Below are 16,430 nucleotides of genomic sequence, written 5' to 3' on the forward strand. Positions count from 1 at the left end.
AGCAATAGATGTGATGAGACTCTTCCTCACTTTATTGATTTCAAGTGACTGAAAAAGTCTGTTTAGTCAGATGGCTCTGTCACAGTCACGCCAACAGGATGAAGACAAAGTGTCCTGAAGGGTGCCAGCACACACACTAGACACACACACACACACACACACACACACACTTGCAGGGAGATGACCACCAGTTTCGTTCCGTTATCGTTGTGTTTGACTGCACAATGCACCAAGTGCTGTAGAAATAAATAAAATTTCACCTCAGAGTGATCCATTCCTATTTAGTGGATGGATTATTACCTTTTGATGTCCAGGCAATCCGAGTTAAACCTGAGCAGTGGCTGGGAAGCGAGGTGATGGATGAGTTGAACGTAGCAGTAAGAGCAGAGTGCTGGTCATTAATGTTAGATGAGGGGGAGTGAGTGCGCTACAGTCTAGGAGAATGCATTATTGGCACAGCAAAGCAAACATGACAAGTCAAATCAGCTGAATATACAACCCCCCAGTAAGTATTAGCGGTGCTGTATACACAGTAGTCAATTTACATTTACAGCAGAGAACCAGCCTGAACTGCCTCATTTCATCCTGTGCAGAGCCCAGTGCTCAAATATGAAAATGAACCACAGGCTAATAAACTCTTATTTTAGGTGATTATTTTAAATTGCCTGCACTTTGTCTCCCACTGTAGCCAGTTATTCTGATCACCGTCTTATAACACACCCCACCTCCCCACCAACTGAGACTAGACTAGACCATACCAACTCGGACACGGTGGGAGGGGGCTCAGCTGCAGCTTCGTGACAACTGCATCCATTTGGTCACCCATAATCAGCTGAATGAAGACTGAATAATTCCAAGGGACATTTTTACTTGGGTGTAAAATCTCTCCAGCCTCGCCAGCACATCAGCAGCTCGCAGGGTTTTTTCAAGCTGCGTTTCCCTCCTTGTGTCTCACATACTATTGAGCCAGTCAGCAGAGCAGGCTGAACAAAGCCATGGGAGAGAGAGAGAGGAGCTTCTGGGAAGAAATGTCTCTCACTGACTGTCGCCTCGACAACCGGGTAAGAACAGAGGGGAGGGAGCACCGTGGAGGGAGAGAAAGGACTGGGGAGCATGAAAGGAGAGGAAAACGACACATTATGAACTGCTGAGATTAGAGGATTCCTGTAGAGTAAAGAGGATTTTTGTATGTCATCTCTTGTGAGGGTTCCCGTAGTGTCTCTCTCTCTCTCTCTCTCTCTCTCTCTCTCTCTCTCTCTCTCTCTCTCTTGATGAGTTACTAACTATGACAATAAAGCAGTAATTGATTGTTTTGTTTTTTCCACATCAGTGCGTAGAGCAGATGAAATTGCAGAGCACAAGTTCAGCTCATTACAAGTGGACCAAGTAGGCCTGAACGCTCCACCTGTAATTCTCAAGTCTTCAGCCTCAGGTAAGTCTTTCCTCTGTGTTGCAGACATGTTGCAGATATGCTGCTTTTGTTTTTGGCTGATTCATTGATGAAACGTGAACAGGAAATTTTGATTGTTGAAGGCAGTTAATTATGCAGTTTTGTGGAACATGACAAAGTCCAAAAATGGTTTGGTAAATCAATAAAAGTTCTGGGTAATTAGTAATATTATGTGTTTTTGACACTGCCAGAAGAAGAAATAAGAACGGTGTTGTACGAGGCTTATTTGTTCCATTTTATTCAGGGGAGTGAGAGTAATTGCATGTTACATTCCCAGGATGCTTCACACACTGTGCACAGAGCTCTGCGCTTCCATCAGTGCGAGCAAGAATTCATCGACAGTAAAAAAAAAAAATGAACACCTTTGTTCGGTGCAAACGGATCACTGGAGTTTTACTTGAACCGTAGATTCACAGTGCATGAAGAATTGAAAGCACGTCCGCTATAAACATACTGCTGAGCACTCATGCATAAGGAATATATTCATAGAGCACCAGTGGTGAAATCAATGCCCCTATAAATGAGGTGGTATGGTGGCTGAGTTTACATCAGGCTGAATGTGTTTGGGGCAGGAGGCAGCATGTGATATCCATATTGGATGAGATGGAGAGGAGATAAACTGAAGAGGGTGGAGGGGGGGTTATTTTTAGCTGCTGTCAGTGATGAAGGTTACAAATCTCTCACCTTTGTGGACAGGATGGAGACGTATGGAGAAAAGGCAGAAAGACTGAAGGGAGGAAAGGGGCAAGCAAGTGAGGGATGGAGAGCAAACAGAGGGGAAAGAGAGGTTGAGAGAAACATGAAGTGCTCAGACTCACAGCATGCTGGGATTGTTTGGAGCTCCCACCTCACCTGCTCACCTCAATTTTAAGGTTAAAAAAAAAAAGAGAGCGATAACACCGGCACTCAGATTCTCTGTTTTTATGCGAGGAAAACATGCAGGAAAAATGTGAAGTAAGGTTTACAGTTTACAGCATCCTTGCTTGCAACTCGCTGAACACGACACAGTGAGCTGTGCGCTGCACAACATCACAAAAAGCTGCCGACCTCCCAACAATCAGGCAGGTGCAGCTCGACCACAGAAAAACTGAAGGGAACGTTCCCAAATCGTTCTGACGTGATGGGCAGGCCAGACACACCACACATAAAACAAGAGCACGTTCATTTTTCCAGCCATTAATAAAAAATTTCACACCTCAAAACCAGCAACAGAGGTTCATTTCAGTTTTCTTGGTGCGATTTATCTGTCAAATTTTTAAGTCTAAATCTGCATTATGGACCAAAAAACACGGCCTCGCTATTAAGAAGGATAAAGCTTTAATATACTGAGCCATATGGGAGACCGTTTTTATTACAATAAACTCAGAAAGCAGGATGCCAAATTGCTCTATTTTTAATCCACACCTGCACTGTGTTCTCTTAATCTTTGCAGAAAAATAGCAGTGTTGAACAATTCTGGCAGCTTGTAAACACATTAGTTATACCAGACTCTGCAACGCTCGGGGGCTTTGCAGCTGTACTCCGCTCATCATTATTGTACATGAGGTGCAATGTTCTTGGATGTGAAGAAGCGTCAGAAGAGAGGAAAGGAAGTGTCCCTAAGGCCGTGCATCACTTTAGTTATCTCTCCTCCAATGTACCTGCACACTGTTGCAGGGAACACAGGCGCATAATGCCTGCCTTAATGTTTTATAAGCACTAAATCTGGCCATCAGTCTCTAATGAATTCCTTGAATTGTCAGTCTTTGACATCTGCACGACAAATCGGGCTGTTTTGATGTTGAAACAGGAGCAGAAATAGAGCTGTGGACATGGACCCATGGTCTTCTCATTGAGGTTTTTCCATGAATATTAAAAAGCAGAAAAGCACCGTTTCTTTTCGCAGATTTTTTTTTGAGGTGCTGGTCGTTTGTATGATGGGTGATGGCTGTGATGTGTGTATCCTCAATCCTTCCCTAGACTTTTCTCTCCTCCCCTCTTTGCTTTCCACCTCTCTCATCATATTTCCCCACATCTTCTGTTGATGAGAACACCCTCATCAAAACAAGCTAGAGAGGCAGAGATTAAATGAAACAGGATTTAGAAAATCTAATTACCAAAATTAGCAGCTGGGTTGAGTCTCATTTGCTGTGAATACAGAATTACATCTCACATTTCATCACATAATCTGCCATTTCTGTCACAGCTGAAGAGGAAAAATGTGTCGCCTTACGGCATTGCAGCAGAAAACTTGATTTTGGAAGAATAGCCCACCGTGGTTGCAGATAAGTAGCGATACTGCCTTCAAAATGAATTGAAACATCGTTTTCCTTGTTATTTTAGAAAAATATGGCAGTTTAATCCTAAAGTAACTACATTACATTACATTTCATTTAGCTGGTGCTTTTATCCAAAGCGACTTACAATAAGTACATTTCAACCATGAGGGTACAAATTCAGAACAACAACAATCAAGAAAGTACAATTTTCTTCAAGATAGCCAAACTTCAAAGTGCTACAAGTAAGTGCCATTTTAAGTGCTACTATTCAAGGTAAAGTCTGAAGAGGTGTGTTTTTAGTTTGCGGCGGAAGATGTATAGACTTTCTGCTGTCCTGATGGCATTGGGGAGCTCATTCCACCATTTAGGAGCCAGGACAGCTAGATGGTTTTGTTAAAATTACATATTTTGTTCTTTGTTTTCAAACTTTAAAAGTAAGCTACCTAACATGATTAATAAATTTGTCCTCTAAAGTTCACATTCACGGTGTGTGGGTTGATGCCGGCCCGCTCTCCTCTTTAAAAGGGGCACCGGTGTCTTTTTGCAAGTGTTGTCCAGGTAAAAAAAAAAAAACCTCAAACATTTGCCTGGTTCTTTCTGACACGGTATGGTGCGCTTGATTTTCAACTCCACAGACTTTTTCATCTCTTTCATAAAAGGCAAAATCTGGTATAAAACAGCATTAACACATCTGAGTCCTGTGGACATCTGAGAACATAAAACAAGGTCTCTCAGAAAAGCAAAGGCTTTTAATGATGTGCACATTAAGCTCATCCATGAGCTGCCCCATTATCAGTGAACTGGAGTCTGACTTTGTTGCACGAGGACCACACGAGGTGATTTTCTGCTTTAACATGACCATGAAATAGAATTTATTGAGGTTCAAAAGCACAAACTAAAATTGTATAAATCAACAACCCTTTTTTAGCTTCAGGGTTTGTCTCTCTTTGCTGCTTTCTAACTGGAATAGTCTTAATCATTCTTACAAATATTGATCAAACAGTATAATTTGTAAATTCTTCTTTTCGTGATGGATTTTCACTCCTCCCACAGAGCAGTGCAGCTATATTTTGCACATAATCAAGATTCAGTGTCTTACCTGGCTGACCTTAAAGCTCTGTTCTAAAGAGAATAGATAAATTGCTGCAGTTAGCGGGCTCAATGCCACTTGAATGCAAACTGTGTGCAGTATCGTGTCTGCAGGGGAGTGGGAAAAAGTGGCACCTATTGACACTATTAGTCAAAGGCTGCCCATCACAGGAGATAAACCTTCTCTTATTCTGCAACTGCCTGATACCCTTCTTGCTCTTCTTGTCAGTAATTAGAGAAGTGAGATGATTTAATTTGGTGCAGAGCAGACACAGCTACGTCGACTGCTGATATGTAGAAAGCCACCACTAGTCTCACCTCGAGCTCTTGTGATCAGCATCTTAAAGCATAACTCAGCCAACCATTTTGTTTTATAAGCCCTTGAGTAAAAAATGCCCACCCTCAATTTTCTCCATACGTGCTGCCAATGGAAGGCCTGTATCGACAGCTGCTTGAGGACAGAGTTAATTCCTTTGTGTCCTTGCTGACTACAACTTTGGAAGTTACCTTATCCTTCATTTCGTCTGATGCCTTCTGTCAACTGCTGCTTGTTTAAACATCTATTTTGAGCTCATGTTCACCTGCCTGTGGGGAGAAAGGGCTTTTAGTGACTTATGATCGAGTGGTGTTATGTGTCCCTGACAGGTACCAGCATGGATGTGGACGATGAGCCGCTGCTGTTCCAGACCAGCTGGGGGGGCGAGGAAGACGAGGGGGAGCAAGACGAAGAGGATGGAGTGGAACACACAGCAGGACAGGGCTGTTCCTCCGGGGACGCTGGGGTGTGTGGACTGTGGAGGGCAGTGGGGTGGGTTTACACACAACCCTGGGCCAGTGGAGTGGTTTTAGGGGGAGCTGTCCTGCTGCCATGTGCCCTGTTTGCCTACATGCTGTTCTACTGCCCTCCTCTGGACATAGACCTCTCCTACAGTGCCTTTGAGGTTCACAGTCACTTCTCCGCTGAGCGCTTTGACGCGCTCACCATCGCTGTGAAGACTCAGCTCGGGTCCTGGGACAGACGTAGGAGAGACTTAGATAACATTGAGTCTGAGGCACTGAGGGAGCTTCTGCTAGAGAAGCTGGGCAGACAGGGAGTGTTCAACAGGACAGATAATGAGGATGTGAGGTCTCCCGCTCCTCAAGATGATCAGAAGAGAGGAGCTACAGCGAGCTCAGATAAAAGGACAGTGCCTGATCTGGGTCAGGAGGAATCGGGGAAGCACAAGAGCGCCGATCCCAGAGCAGAGGGGGAAGAGGAGAGATTCAGGGATGGGAATTCCACGTTTTCGCTCATTAGGAGGCGCAGGTTTGCTCCTAATTACTACTTGCAGAGCCAGGCGCTGTGGAGGATTGAGTTGGTGTTTGTGGCTCAAGGCCAAGGCGATCGCAACATGTTCACCCCAGAGCGTCTGCAGACGATTCACCACGTAGAGCGTCTTCTCATGCAGCACCCACAGTTTCATCAGTTCTGCTGGAAGCCTCTGGAGGTATTGAGGGATCTGCCACTGGGGCCGTCCTACTGCTCCCCACCCAGCTCCCTCTTGTCTTACCTCTACCCCAGTGAGCGTGGAGGGAAGATATACTATGACGGCATGGGCCCAGACCTGGCTGATATTCAAGGTAGGCCCACGGAGAGGAAGGTGGGGGGAAACCCCGGTCCAGACACAAGTAACTTCCTGTTACCGTCAAACCTAACTGCTGATTTGCTTTGTGTGTGTTGCCTTGCAGGTTCTTTGAGTCTGGCCATCACCCACCCACAATTCTACTGGTACGTGGACGAGAGTTTGTCCCCCGAGCATCTCTCCTCCTCTCTCTTACGCAGCGAGATCCACTTCGGAGCGCCTCTGCCCTCCTACTACTCCCTGCAGGACCGAGCAGATGAGCAAAGATCTCGCTTCAAAAACTTTGTGGTTCAGTATGCAGACATCCTGGCCAAGCAGTCCACCAGGTTCAGGCAACAAAATGAGACAATAATAACCATTCGTTACGGTATAATTTCTGTCACAGTATCTCCAGGTCTTACACATTGTTAGAAACAGTTGATGTGTTGTATCTGCATCCTTGTTGCAGTCAGGTGAAGGTGCTGTATGGGGGAACAGAGCTGTTTGACGATGAGGTGAGACACACTTTCCACAACGACATGATGCTGGCCGTCATCAGTGGAGCCTGCATTACTGCGCTCGTCTATGTCCTCACCTCCTTTTCTGGTACAGTATGACCTCCTCCTTATTTCACTCGCACTGGCGTGTACAGATCTCCGCACGTCATCTGAACTGTCACACATGGATGTTTCCGAACTCCATGTTTTCTTGTCTCCCTGCAGTCTTTCTGACTTTCTTCGGTCTCGCTAGCATTGGACTGAGCTGTTTGATGGCTCTCTTCTTGTACCATGTTGTCTTCGGTGTGAGGTACCTGGGCATTCTCAATGGAGTTGCAGCCTTTGTTATTATCGGTATCGGTGAGTTATCAGAGGAATACGTCTTTTTTGTTTGTTTTGTTTTTCCTTTGGAGGCTGTGTTAAGAGGACTGACGCCACTCAGGTCTGCTCAGTAGATAGGAGGCTGAAGACAACTACTGGTTATCTTAGCTGAGCATAAAGACAAGAATCCCCCCCCCCCAAAAAAAAAAAAAAAAAAAAAAAAAAATCAGCACTGTCTAAAGGTTTAAAAAACTTGCCTACCAGCACCTCTAAGCTCATTAATTTACATTATATCTTGTTTAATTAACACATACAAAAGGAAATGCAATATCATCACCTTTCATTTTTATGGGGGATTTTATACCATTCCAAGACTTCCTGAAGCCTTGTGAAGGCTCCAGCACTCCAGAACGATACTGCACCAGGCCAAGAAATAGTCAGACACATAATCCTCCCAATAAACCACCACATGACAAGCAGTTTTACATTTTCTTTGTGCAGATTAAATAAACAAGATATAATTTGTGAATTCATGAGCTTCAGAGGCATGAGAAGGTGTCTTTTTGTTTTTTTTCTCTGCTTCCATCAGAGCCCTGCATTTGTTTTCCCCTACATCCAGTGCTGGCTTTAGTTAGTTTGAAGCACAGACCGGAGGGTGTTGTCGATTCTCCTTTTTTAACTCTGAGCAAGAAAGTGAAATTATTGTACCGTATTTGGAAAACTACACATTTCCTTTTCCTTAATTTCTATTAAGACATCTCGTTTGTCTGCTCTTCATCACTCAGGGGTCGATGATGTATTTGTGTTCATCAGCACCTTCAGACAGGCTTCTCATTTGTGTCAGCCGCAACAGCGCATGATCTACACAATTAAAACTGCTGGCCGAGCAACATTCCTCACCTCCTTCACAACTGCGGCCGCGTACGCTGCTAACACCTTCTCTCAGGTAATCATGGCAGAGAAACCCAGCAGTTAATAGGATCTGTACAGGAGGCATAAATGAATCCTCTGCTATGGATGAAAAGAAGTGCCTCTCTCAGCAGTCAGACATTTTCATGCGATGAGCACAAATTGAATGTTTCAAGGTCTTTTACACTGTGCTTTGTTTAACTGACACTCAGATCCCAGCCGTGCATGACTTCGGTCTATTCATGGCCCTCATTGTCAGTTGCTGCTGGCTTTGGGTATCTGTCCTGATGCCAGCCGCGCTGTGTATCTGGACTCAGTGTGTAGAGCCTCATGAACATGCCTGGATGAACCGGTGAGCCATTATTTCCTTACTTTTGTGCGAAATGTTATTTGTGCATGCTGTGCAACGCCGCAGGCGAGATGTAATCCCTTCAGCTGTCTCCCTCTCCCTAAACTCTTCTCCCTCTCAAGCTGGAAGTTGTTTTCGGGCCTGTCAGCAAGTCACAGCCCTTTGTCGGATGAGGATGATGACGTGGCACTTCTGTCGGTGGAGATGGAGCCAGGTGAGATTATTATCTCCCTTGCAGCGAATGGATGATGGGGGTTGGAATTGGATAAGGGAATGGGTCCAGGCTGTAAAACGTCGCTGTCCAGGCACCACTAAGGCCCTTCCCTTTGTCTTGGCCAGGCTCCTGTGACACAGACGGCGATGCAGCCATTCTGTCCCTGTCAGTGGAGACACCTTTGTCCCCTCCGGGGCAACAGCATGTGGGTGTGGTGAGCACAAACCTCCAGTGGGCACTGAAGCACTTAGTGGCAGAGCCAGCTGTGGAGCACCGAAAAGCTGTTCTAGGTGAGATTTTGACATGGCTAATATGGAGCCATAATTTTGTCTTTATTTAAGATTGAAAAAAAAAAAAGGCAGAATAAAGATAGAAAGTTTAAGATCAATTTATACCCGTGGAAATGATAAGGGTAAAATTTGGTTATTTGTTCTCTCAGATATTGTGTGGAGAGCTCCGAAACTATTATTTAGACACGGGAGTAAGCTCAAGCTTAAATAAGAACTTTTGAAGAAATGCTGTAATCTCTTTTGTTCCTGAGGGGATTCAGGCTGTCAGAGGAAGAGCAAGCGCCTCTCATGAAGTATTCATACGCACTCCTCAGGAGTGACTGTCATTTATCCTGATGTGTCCCTCAGCTGCTCTATCTGCTCCGTCAGACCCTCCTCTCTGCCATTGTGTTTCATTGTCTTCCTCCCGGCCCAGGTGTCTTCCTCCTGGTTCTGCTCTTATCTGCTGGCTGCTGCTGTCTCCTGAGGCCGGCCACTCACGCCCCCCTTCTCTTCCGCCAAGACACTAACCTCCAGACCCTGCTGGCTCTGAGGAGCAACCTCAGTGGCCAAGGCATCTCCTGCCCCATGTGCTCAGGTGAGACTGCAGCAGTGAATGAAGCACACTCTGTTAAACCTCATAGATACAAAGCAAGTACCTAAAATGCATGTTGTATCCTGCAGGTGTGTTCATGGAAAAACCCCACCCATTATACACCCGCATGTCCTCATCAGCATTTCGGTTTTCTTCACATCAGCAGAGCCCGAACACAACAACTTCCTCTGCTCCTCTGAGCTCAGTAAAGTCAAACTCAGGCAACAACCAAACAGGTAAACCACATAAATCCCCCCGCCACCCTCTTTATCTGAAGCTTATTTCCTGACTTTGAAATGAGGCATTTTAAAATGTTTTTTTTAGGCTCTTTGCTGACGGTGTACATATCAAAGTTGAACCTGGGAGCGTCTACAACCCTTTACCGTTTCTCCTTGAACACCAGCATCCCATCACCATGGAAAATGTGCAGCTCAGAGCATGAAGAAGTTTCATCATTTCAGGTTTGGGAACAGAAAAAGTCAACTTGATGATTTTTTTTTTGTAATAATTAGTTATAGTGTTGTGTCACCCAGTTTACCCCGTTTACCGGCTTATAACTCATCTTGTTTTATCTGAATAGGCTTTTAATCAGCCCCACGGCAATTACACCACCAGAATGACAGTGTGCGTTTCCCGTGTGTACCACCCGCAACCCAGCTGGATGATCACATCTGCATTATGTGATCCTCATCATGGTTGGACGCCAGAGTTTTCCTTTTATGTAGCAGCATCTCCGCAGCCACACAGCAGGTGAAAGCAGAAAGGAAAAATTCAGAGCACGTCAGATGGACTGTCACATTGTTCTAGAGGGGAATCTGTCATTTCAGCTCTGCTTCCCCCCCCCCCCCCCCCCCCCCCAGGAGGCTCTACTTTGCACAACGCCGCCTGAGCCCTCATCCCAGCCGAGTGTGTGTCAGCCCGCCCAGCTGTGGCATCAGCTCTGGGCCTGATGGACCTTCACAGGGAACCTTTTATACCCCTCTTCCCAGCGGTGAGCGAGCAAGTGTCTCACTGTCAGAAAGCATCATTACCATAAAAGCGGTTTGTTAGGAAAGCTGTTTTCCCTCTGCATGAGTCACGCTGCTGAAATCTCTCTTTTTTATTTTTTTTATGTTGTCTAATCTCATGTTGAGTCTTAAAAATAGAGGATGTAGTGGTATGACAGTCTTTTCAAATTTTGCTTCGTGAAATGGCCCGCCTTGAGCCCATAGGAGGATTTTTCCATAGATATTTTTCCACTGTATAAATAAACGCTGTTGAAAGATTTTTCTCTGGTTCTATTTTCAAAGATCCCTCAGCTGCTGCCAAACAGTCCAAAACGTTTGGCTTTAACCCATGCAGCAGCGGCGTATGTGGCCGCCCCGCGGTGCGTCCTCTGGTCGACACCGGGGCCATGGTTTTTGTCGTGTTTGGGATCCTCGGAGTCAACCGGACTGAGCACAAGGACAACCATGTTATCGGTGATATGGTGAGGGTCACACCTGGGTCATAAACCATCAACAGGAATAATGCAGAGCCGACTTTTGAAACTATCTTTTCATGGCGTTGACATGTTTCTTTTATTTCCTCCAAAGGGCAGCATTATATTGGATCCAGACTTTGATATCTTCCAGGAGATGGGGTATCTTTGCAAAATCTGTAAAGCTGTTAGTGCAAACAGACAACTTGTGAAGCCAGGAGGAGCTCAGTGTTTGCCTTCAGGTAACAGACACACAGAAGCACTGAGTTGATGGGAAACAAAACTAATTCAGCAATATGAAAATGATATTTTATGAATATTATTTTATTAATATTACGGGTCTAAGCAGCACAGCTGCGCGGAACCCTCTTACCTTTGTTCTGATTATTCCTCCGCTTATTTTTCTCCGCTATAAGTGATTGTGCAGCAAAACCCATATGGTAAAAAAACGCAGCAAATTAGGCATGTAGGTTTGCAAATTGCTCACACTACTCAGGAACCAAAAGATGACACTAATTGGTGCTGTCACAATCCGCTTATTTTATACTATATATATATATATATATATATATATATATATATATAGAGTTCACAAAAGTAGGTTTTAGAAAAAATTGACAGAAAGTCACAAAAGTTGACATTTTTAAAGCTTTTTTGAGATAATTATAATATATATAAATATGAACTCGTCCCTTGGGCCAATTGTGCCAAAGCTTGGCCACAGTAATCTTTTTATCTTGCTGATCTAAAGTTATTATACGAATTTTTATGTCAATCCATCGATTAATGATAATTTTTTTAATTTGTGCCTGCGTTTAATTTGACTAAATTGCTCATAAATCAATATTGCCTGAACCAAATTTAACCAAACTTGGTGCAGATATTCGGCTCCTCGATCCAAACGTCGTTTACCAGTCTCAAGATGTTTTGACCCTAGGGGGCGCTACAAATACAAAAAGTTTATATCTCGTTATCCACTATATGGATTAGTAGGAAATTTGGCACATATGATCTGGAGTCATGTCTCAGTTGATCCCTAAAATTTTACAATGATTGAATAAAGTCGGCGTCGCTTAATATAACAAAGAGTCTAGAGTCCATCACTTCATATTTTTCAAATATTTATCTCCAGAAATATGAATTCAAATGCTACAAAAATTGACAGACATTCTTTGGATGCTATATATCACATGTTTTCAAAGGGGTCAAGTTTGTATCCTCCAAATAATATGAGAATTTCCTTTTTAGAAGCATTTTAAGTGTGCGCAACAAAAAGTACTCCAGTTTAAAAGTTTCCCCAAACTCCATCCACCCGTTATCTATGGGAAATGTAGAATCAAAGGCACCCACCGCAGTTGAGGTTCTAAGCAAGTCCCAGGCGGGGCACGAACCCTGAACCTTCCTGCAGTGAGGCAACAGTGCTAACCACTGCACCACCGATCTGCTCGGACCCTTATCATTTCTTTCAGTAAATCTTCTGCACTGTGACAAAACGTTGGCTCATTGCAGCCTATAACTCCACAAATATTCATTCAAATGCTACCAAAATTGACGCAGATATTCTTTGGATACTAGATATCACATGTTTTCAAAGGGGCTCTGTTTGATAAAATGGCGAGTCTGCAGTGATATTCAATATCTTCCTGTAATTTGTACTGTAAGCACAACATTTTCTATTTCCCCATCCACCCATTATCTAGGGGCAATTTAGAATCACTGACCTCTGCCCAGTTGGGGTTCTTACAGAGACCCGGGCGGGGCTCGAACCGTAAATGTTCTTGCTGTGAGGCGGCAGTGCTAACCATTGCACCACCGATTTGCTTGGATCCTGACTGTTCCCCCTCAGAGCTATACTTACAATTCCAAACCCTCAGCCATTTCACATTCCACACTTCAAAAAAAAAATCACTGCTATGGCCTACAGAGCTGATTTTCTTTCAGGACATCATCTGCATTGTGAAAAATGTTTTCTATTTCCCCAAACCATTGATTATACTGCACCAAACCAAGCCCCGGGCGGGGCTCGATGTCCTAATGTTTTTTGAAAATTGTAATTGAGTACATTTCCTGTTATTTTCAGTCATTGCAGCCCTAAAATCCTCCTATTTATATGGCACAAAAAAGTATTAAAATATTAACAACTGGGTACATTTTTGAACAAAAAGAAGGTAAATTAATGCAAAATATATAAGTAAAACATATTGAGGGAAGAAGTGCGTTCAGATAAAATTCTTTCTTTTGTTGCATTCAGGCAATAAGCTGTCGTCTATTCTGCCTCTGCTCCATCCTGAGTGCCACTCTCTCCCCGAACCCAACCTGCTCCCGGGGCAGCTCTCCCACGGAGCGGTGGGACTGCATGGGGGCAAGGTCCGCTGGCTGTCCATGGCCTTCGAGTCCGTAAGTCCCTTCATATTTCAAGCTTTTCATCTTCTCACGTCAAACAGCTGTTCGACTCAAGAGTTCAGGTGCCGTCATTAATTCTCTGCCTCTCCTCTCTCAAGACCACATACAAAGGGAAATCCTCCTTTCAGACCTACTCTGACTTCCTTCAGTGGGAGAACTTCATACAGGAGCAACTCTCCAGCCTCCCACAGTCTTCTGCTCTGCAACGGGGCTTTCAGACCTGCGAGCACTGGAAGCAGATCTTTATGGAAATCATAGGCAAGTGAGAGGTGGCGCAGATGTCAAAGAAATGCAAGTTTTATTCTGCAAATTGAGGAGGGATTAATGAGTGAGCGGAAGTAAGAGCAGCAGCTTGTACAAATCTGATAAAACTCCTCTCTCTGTTCTGTTTGTAGGTGTGGAGAGTGCCCTCTGGAGTCTACTGCTGTCTCTGGCCATCTGTGTGGCAGCTGTGTCTGTGTTTACTGCACATCTTCTGCTGCTGCTGCCGGTGCTCATAACCATTCTAGGTAAGAGATGAAGTTGCATATTTAGGCTTGGAAGTGACAAAAAAAAAAAAAAATCCTTTTCAAGTTGAGTATTCAGCCCTGGGACGGGATCGTGTGTGTGATTGTGAGTCTTTGGCCTTCATCAGGGGTGATCTGTCTGGTCGTGGCAATCATGTATTGGCTGGGATGGGAGATGGGAGCAGTGGAGGCCATTTCTCTGTCTATACTCGTCGGATCTTCAGTGGATTACTGTCTGCACATGGTGGAGGGGTACCTGCTGGCTGGGAAGACCACGCCCTCTACGCCTGGTCATACCTTGGTATGTAGAATAAATTTGTCTCACAGCAACGACTCTAATCAATTAGAAAACTTCCACAGCATGCTGTCTGTTCACACACATGCCAAAACAAGCTCATTATTAAGGTTTTGGCTGTAAAAAAAAAAAAAAGTGCCTTTAAGTCTGATGAATAAAGTCTGAATGTTGGTGGTCCATTTACATGTTTTAAAATGGTCCCATTAATCTCTGTTTTGTCCGCAGGAGCCTCTGGCCGAGAGGCAGAGGCGGACTCTGGAAGCAGTGAACCATGTGGGCGTTGCCATAGTGTCCAGCGCCGTCACCACAGTGATCTCCACAGTCCCTCTCTTCTTCTGTGTCATTGTGCCTTTCGCCAAGTTCGGCCAGATCGTGGCCATTAACACAGCCGTCTCCATTTTGTTCACCCTGACTGTGACCGTGGCCACGCTGGCCTGCATGGCCCCTGCCCGCTTCAGCAGACACCCCGGGGCTGTGCTGAAGGCCAGCCTGGCTGTGATGGCAGCTGCAGCCTTGGGAGGAGCTCTGTGCTGGGTGGGAGGACAGCTGGGGGCTTTGGCCTGGCAATCGATCAGCACATAAACACTGCTGTCCATCAACTTTCACTGATGTCAGACAGAGGAGCTCCTCTGCAAGCAAACTGGGGGAAACTGCATTTTCCTCCGTGACTGGGAGGAACACCAGATCAGTAAATGATCTTGTAGTTTACAGCACAAAGATGTCAATAATTGTCGTTACAGAATAACTTTTTTTTCACATGTATTGATCAGTGAAAGTATCGGGGGAAGAAACCTCACCCACTAGTGTAACTATGTGATTCACAGCAGTGGGTTGACCTTTCAGGGTTGATGTGATGATTCAGTGGAGGTATTTGTTTGATTTGGTTTCGCCTTTAGCCCAGATGATTGACTCATCTTTGGGAAACACCGGCTGAGTCAGTTATCTTCAGTGTAGCTTATCGAGTTGTGAAGAGCTGCTGTTCTGTGACCTGCTGTTATGAACACTCACAGTGCGCTCTGACGTCTGTGAAGATTTGTGTCACATGATTCATAGCCATCTTGTGAAACATCATGTTTACTTAATTTTATTTTCTGTTTTTTTTAACTGTGCACTGAATGTGTTTTTTAAGCCACACTTGCATCACATGTTTTCACGTTCAGCTGCGGCTGAATTAAAAGTTGTATAAACCACATTTATACAGTTTCGTTTAATGTAAGTTGTGATGTAAACGTCTCAATATGCCGTTCTCGCACATCCTGAACTGAAGGGGAGTTGTGTATGCCAGTACTTAGCACAAGTTCCCATCTTCTTTTCTGACTTCACATATCTGAAACCTTAAACTGCTTGAAAGTCTCTATTTTTGTTATCCACACCAACTGAAAGAGACCTCTTTATCAGCTCCTCAGGTGTACCCTCCACACGCCCTCTACCACACTCACAGGGAATCACCGTATCCCACTCTGCTCTTACACAATTTGGAGCGCCACTCAAACACCCATCAATGGCAGCTCCGGTCTGCCCCGCAGTGAAGGTGAGGGCCATTTGTCAAACCCCACAACACAGTAATGGTCAGAGAGAGGAACTGACTCAATTGCGGCGCGAGCAGTACATGTTTGTGTGTTACTTGTGAATGTGAAATAAAGCAGGTGCCGAAGGTGTCGGGCTGTTTTCTTTTGTAGATGCTCAGCACTGTTTTCTTAAGTATTGTTATGTAACGGCGCAGCGCAGCGGAGCGGGACGGAGACCTGTCACTGTTTGCTTGCAGTCACATAATTACTGGGGCAGTCGACAGCGTCACATCTCTGGGTGGCTGCTGTTAATTATTCATAGGAAACGGCTGCGATTTCACGCTGAATTGCAGCGCATCAATGTTTTATGTCTGTTATTAAAGAAAAGGAAGTTGGTCTACATATAGCGGTGTTTCTGCTCCTGGAAACAGACAAATACAGATGTGAACAAATATGAATAAAATCAGAAAAAAAGCTTGGTGGACTTTTGTTCTGGAGACGTGTATTATTTCTGTATTACACTGCAACAGAAAAATAAAACTGTTTTCTGCTAAATTTCCACCGTCAGTAGAGAGGGTTTGAATGTCGGTGGTCCAATTACGAGTTTCATTTCTTTGATCCACAGGAACACTTCTTGTATGGACATGACTATCAGCTCGTTATGTAACAAGGCAATGTACCTGCATTTTTGAGGAATCTCTTTAATC

At 44.5% G+C, this 16,430-nt stretch overlaps 1 protein-coding gene across 4 annotated transcripts; it reads left to right on the forward strand.

Moving 5' to 3' along the window:
• The first annotated feature begins 218 nt into the window (after positions 1-218).
• Positions 219-16,282, forward strand: disp3 (dispatched RND transporter family member 3). Of its 4 annotated transcripts, none has more exons than XM_069138963.1 (22): positions 219-1,061; positions 1,331-1,432; positions 5,443-6,417; positions 6,526-6,745; positions 6,868-7,004; positions 7,121-7,255; positions 8,002-8,162; positions 8,338-8,477; positions 8,561-8,688; positions 8,814-8,978; positions 9,394-9,555; positions 9,642-9,788; positions 9,877-10,013; positions 10,133-10,302; positions 10,413-10,543; positions 10,842-11,020; positions 11,127-11,253; positions 13,263-13,408; positions 13,513-13,672; positions 13,810-13,923; positions 14,049-14,221; positions 14,441-16,282. In XM_069138963.1, the coding sequence occupies exons 3-22, from the start codon at positions 5,451-5,453 to the stop codon at positions 14,795-14,797; spliced, it is 4,056 nt and encodes a 1,351-aa protein (XP_068995064.1). In that variant the 5' UTR covers positions 219-1,061; positions 1,331-1,432; positions 5,443-5,450; the 3' UTR covers positions 14,798-16,282. The 4 variants fall into 4 exon arrangements, with proteins under 4 accessions (XP_068995064.1, XP_068995067.1, XP_068995066.1 ...); XM_069138966.1 differs by having other exon boundaries at positions 221-1,061; positions 8,597-8,688; XM_069138965.1 differs by lacking the exon at positions 219-1,061 and adding an exon at positions 1,083-1,200.
• The last annotated feature ends 148 nt before the right edge of the window (positions 16,283-16,430 follow it).

This window comes from Embiotoca jacksoni, unplaced genomic scaffold (genome assembly GCF_022577435.1).
Source record: "Embiotoca jacksoni isolate LCO1_2020_lvr unplaced genomic scaffold, fEmbJac1.0.p SCAF_8, whole genome shotgun sequence".
Classification (NCBI taxonomy): domain Eukaryota; kingdom Metazoa; phylum Chordata; class Actinopteri; family Embiotocidae; genus Embiotoca; species Embiotoca jacksoni.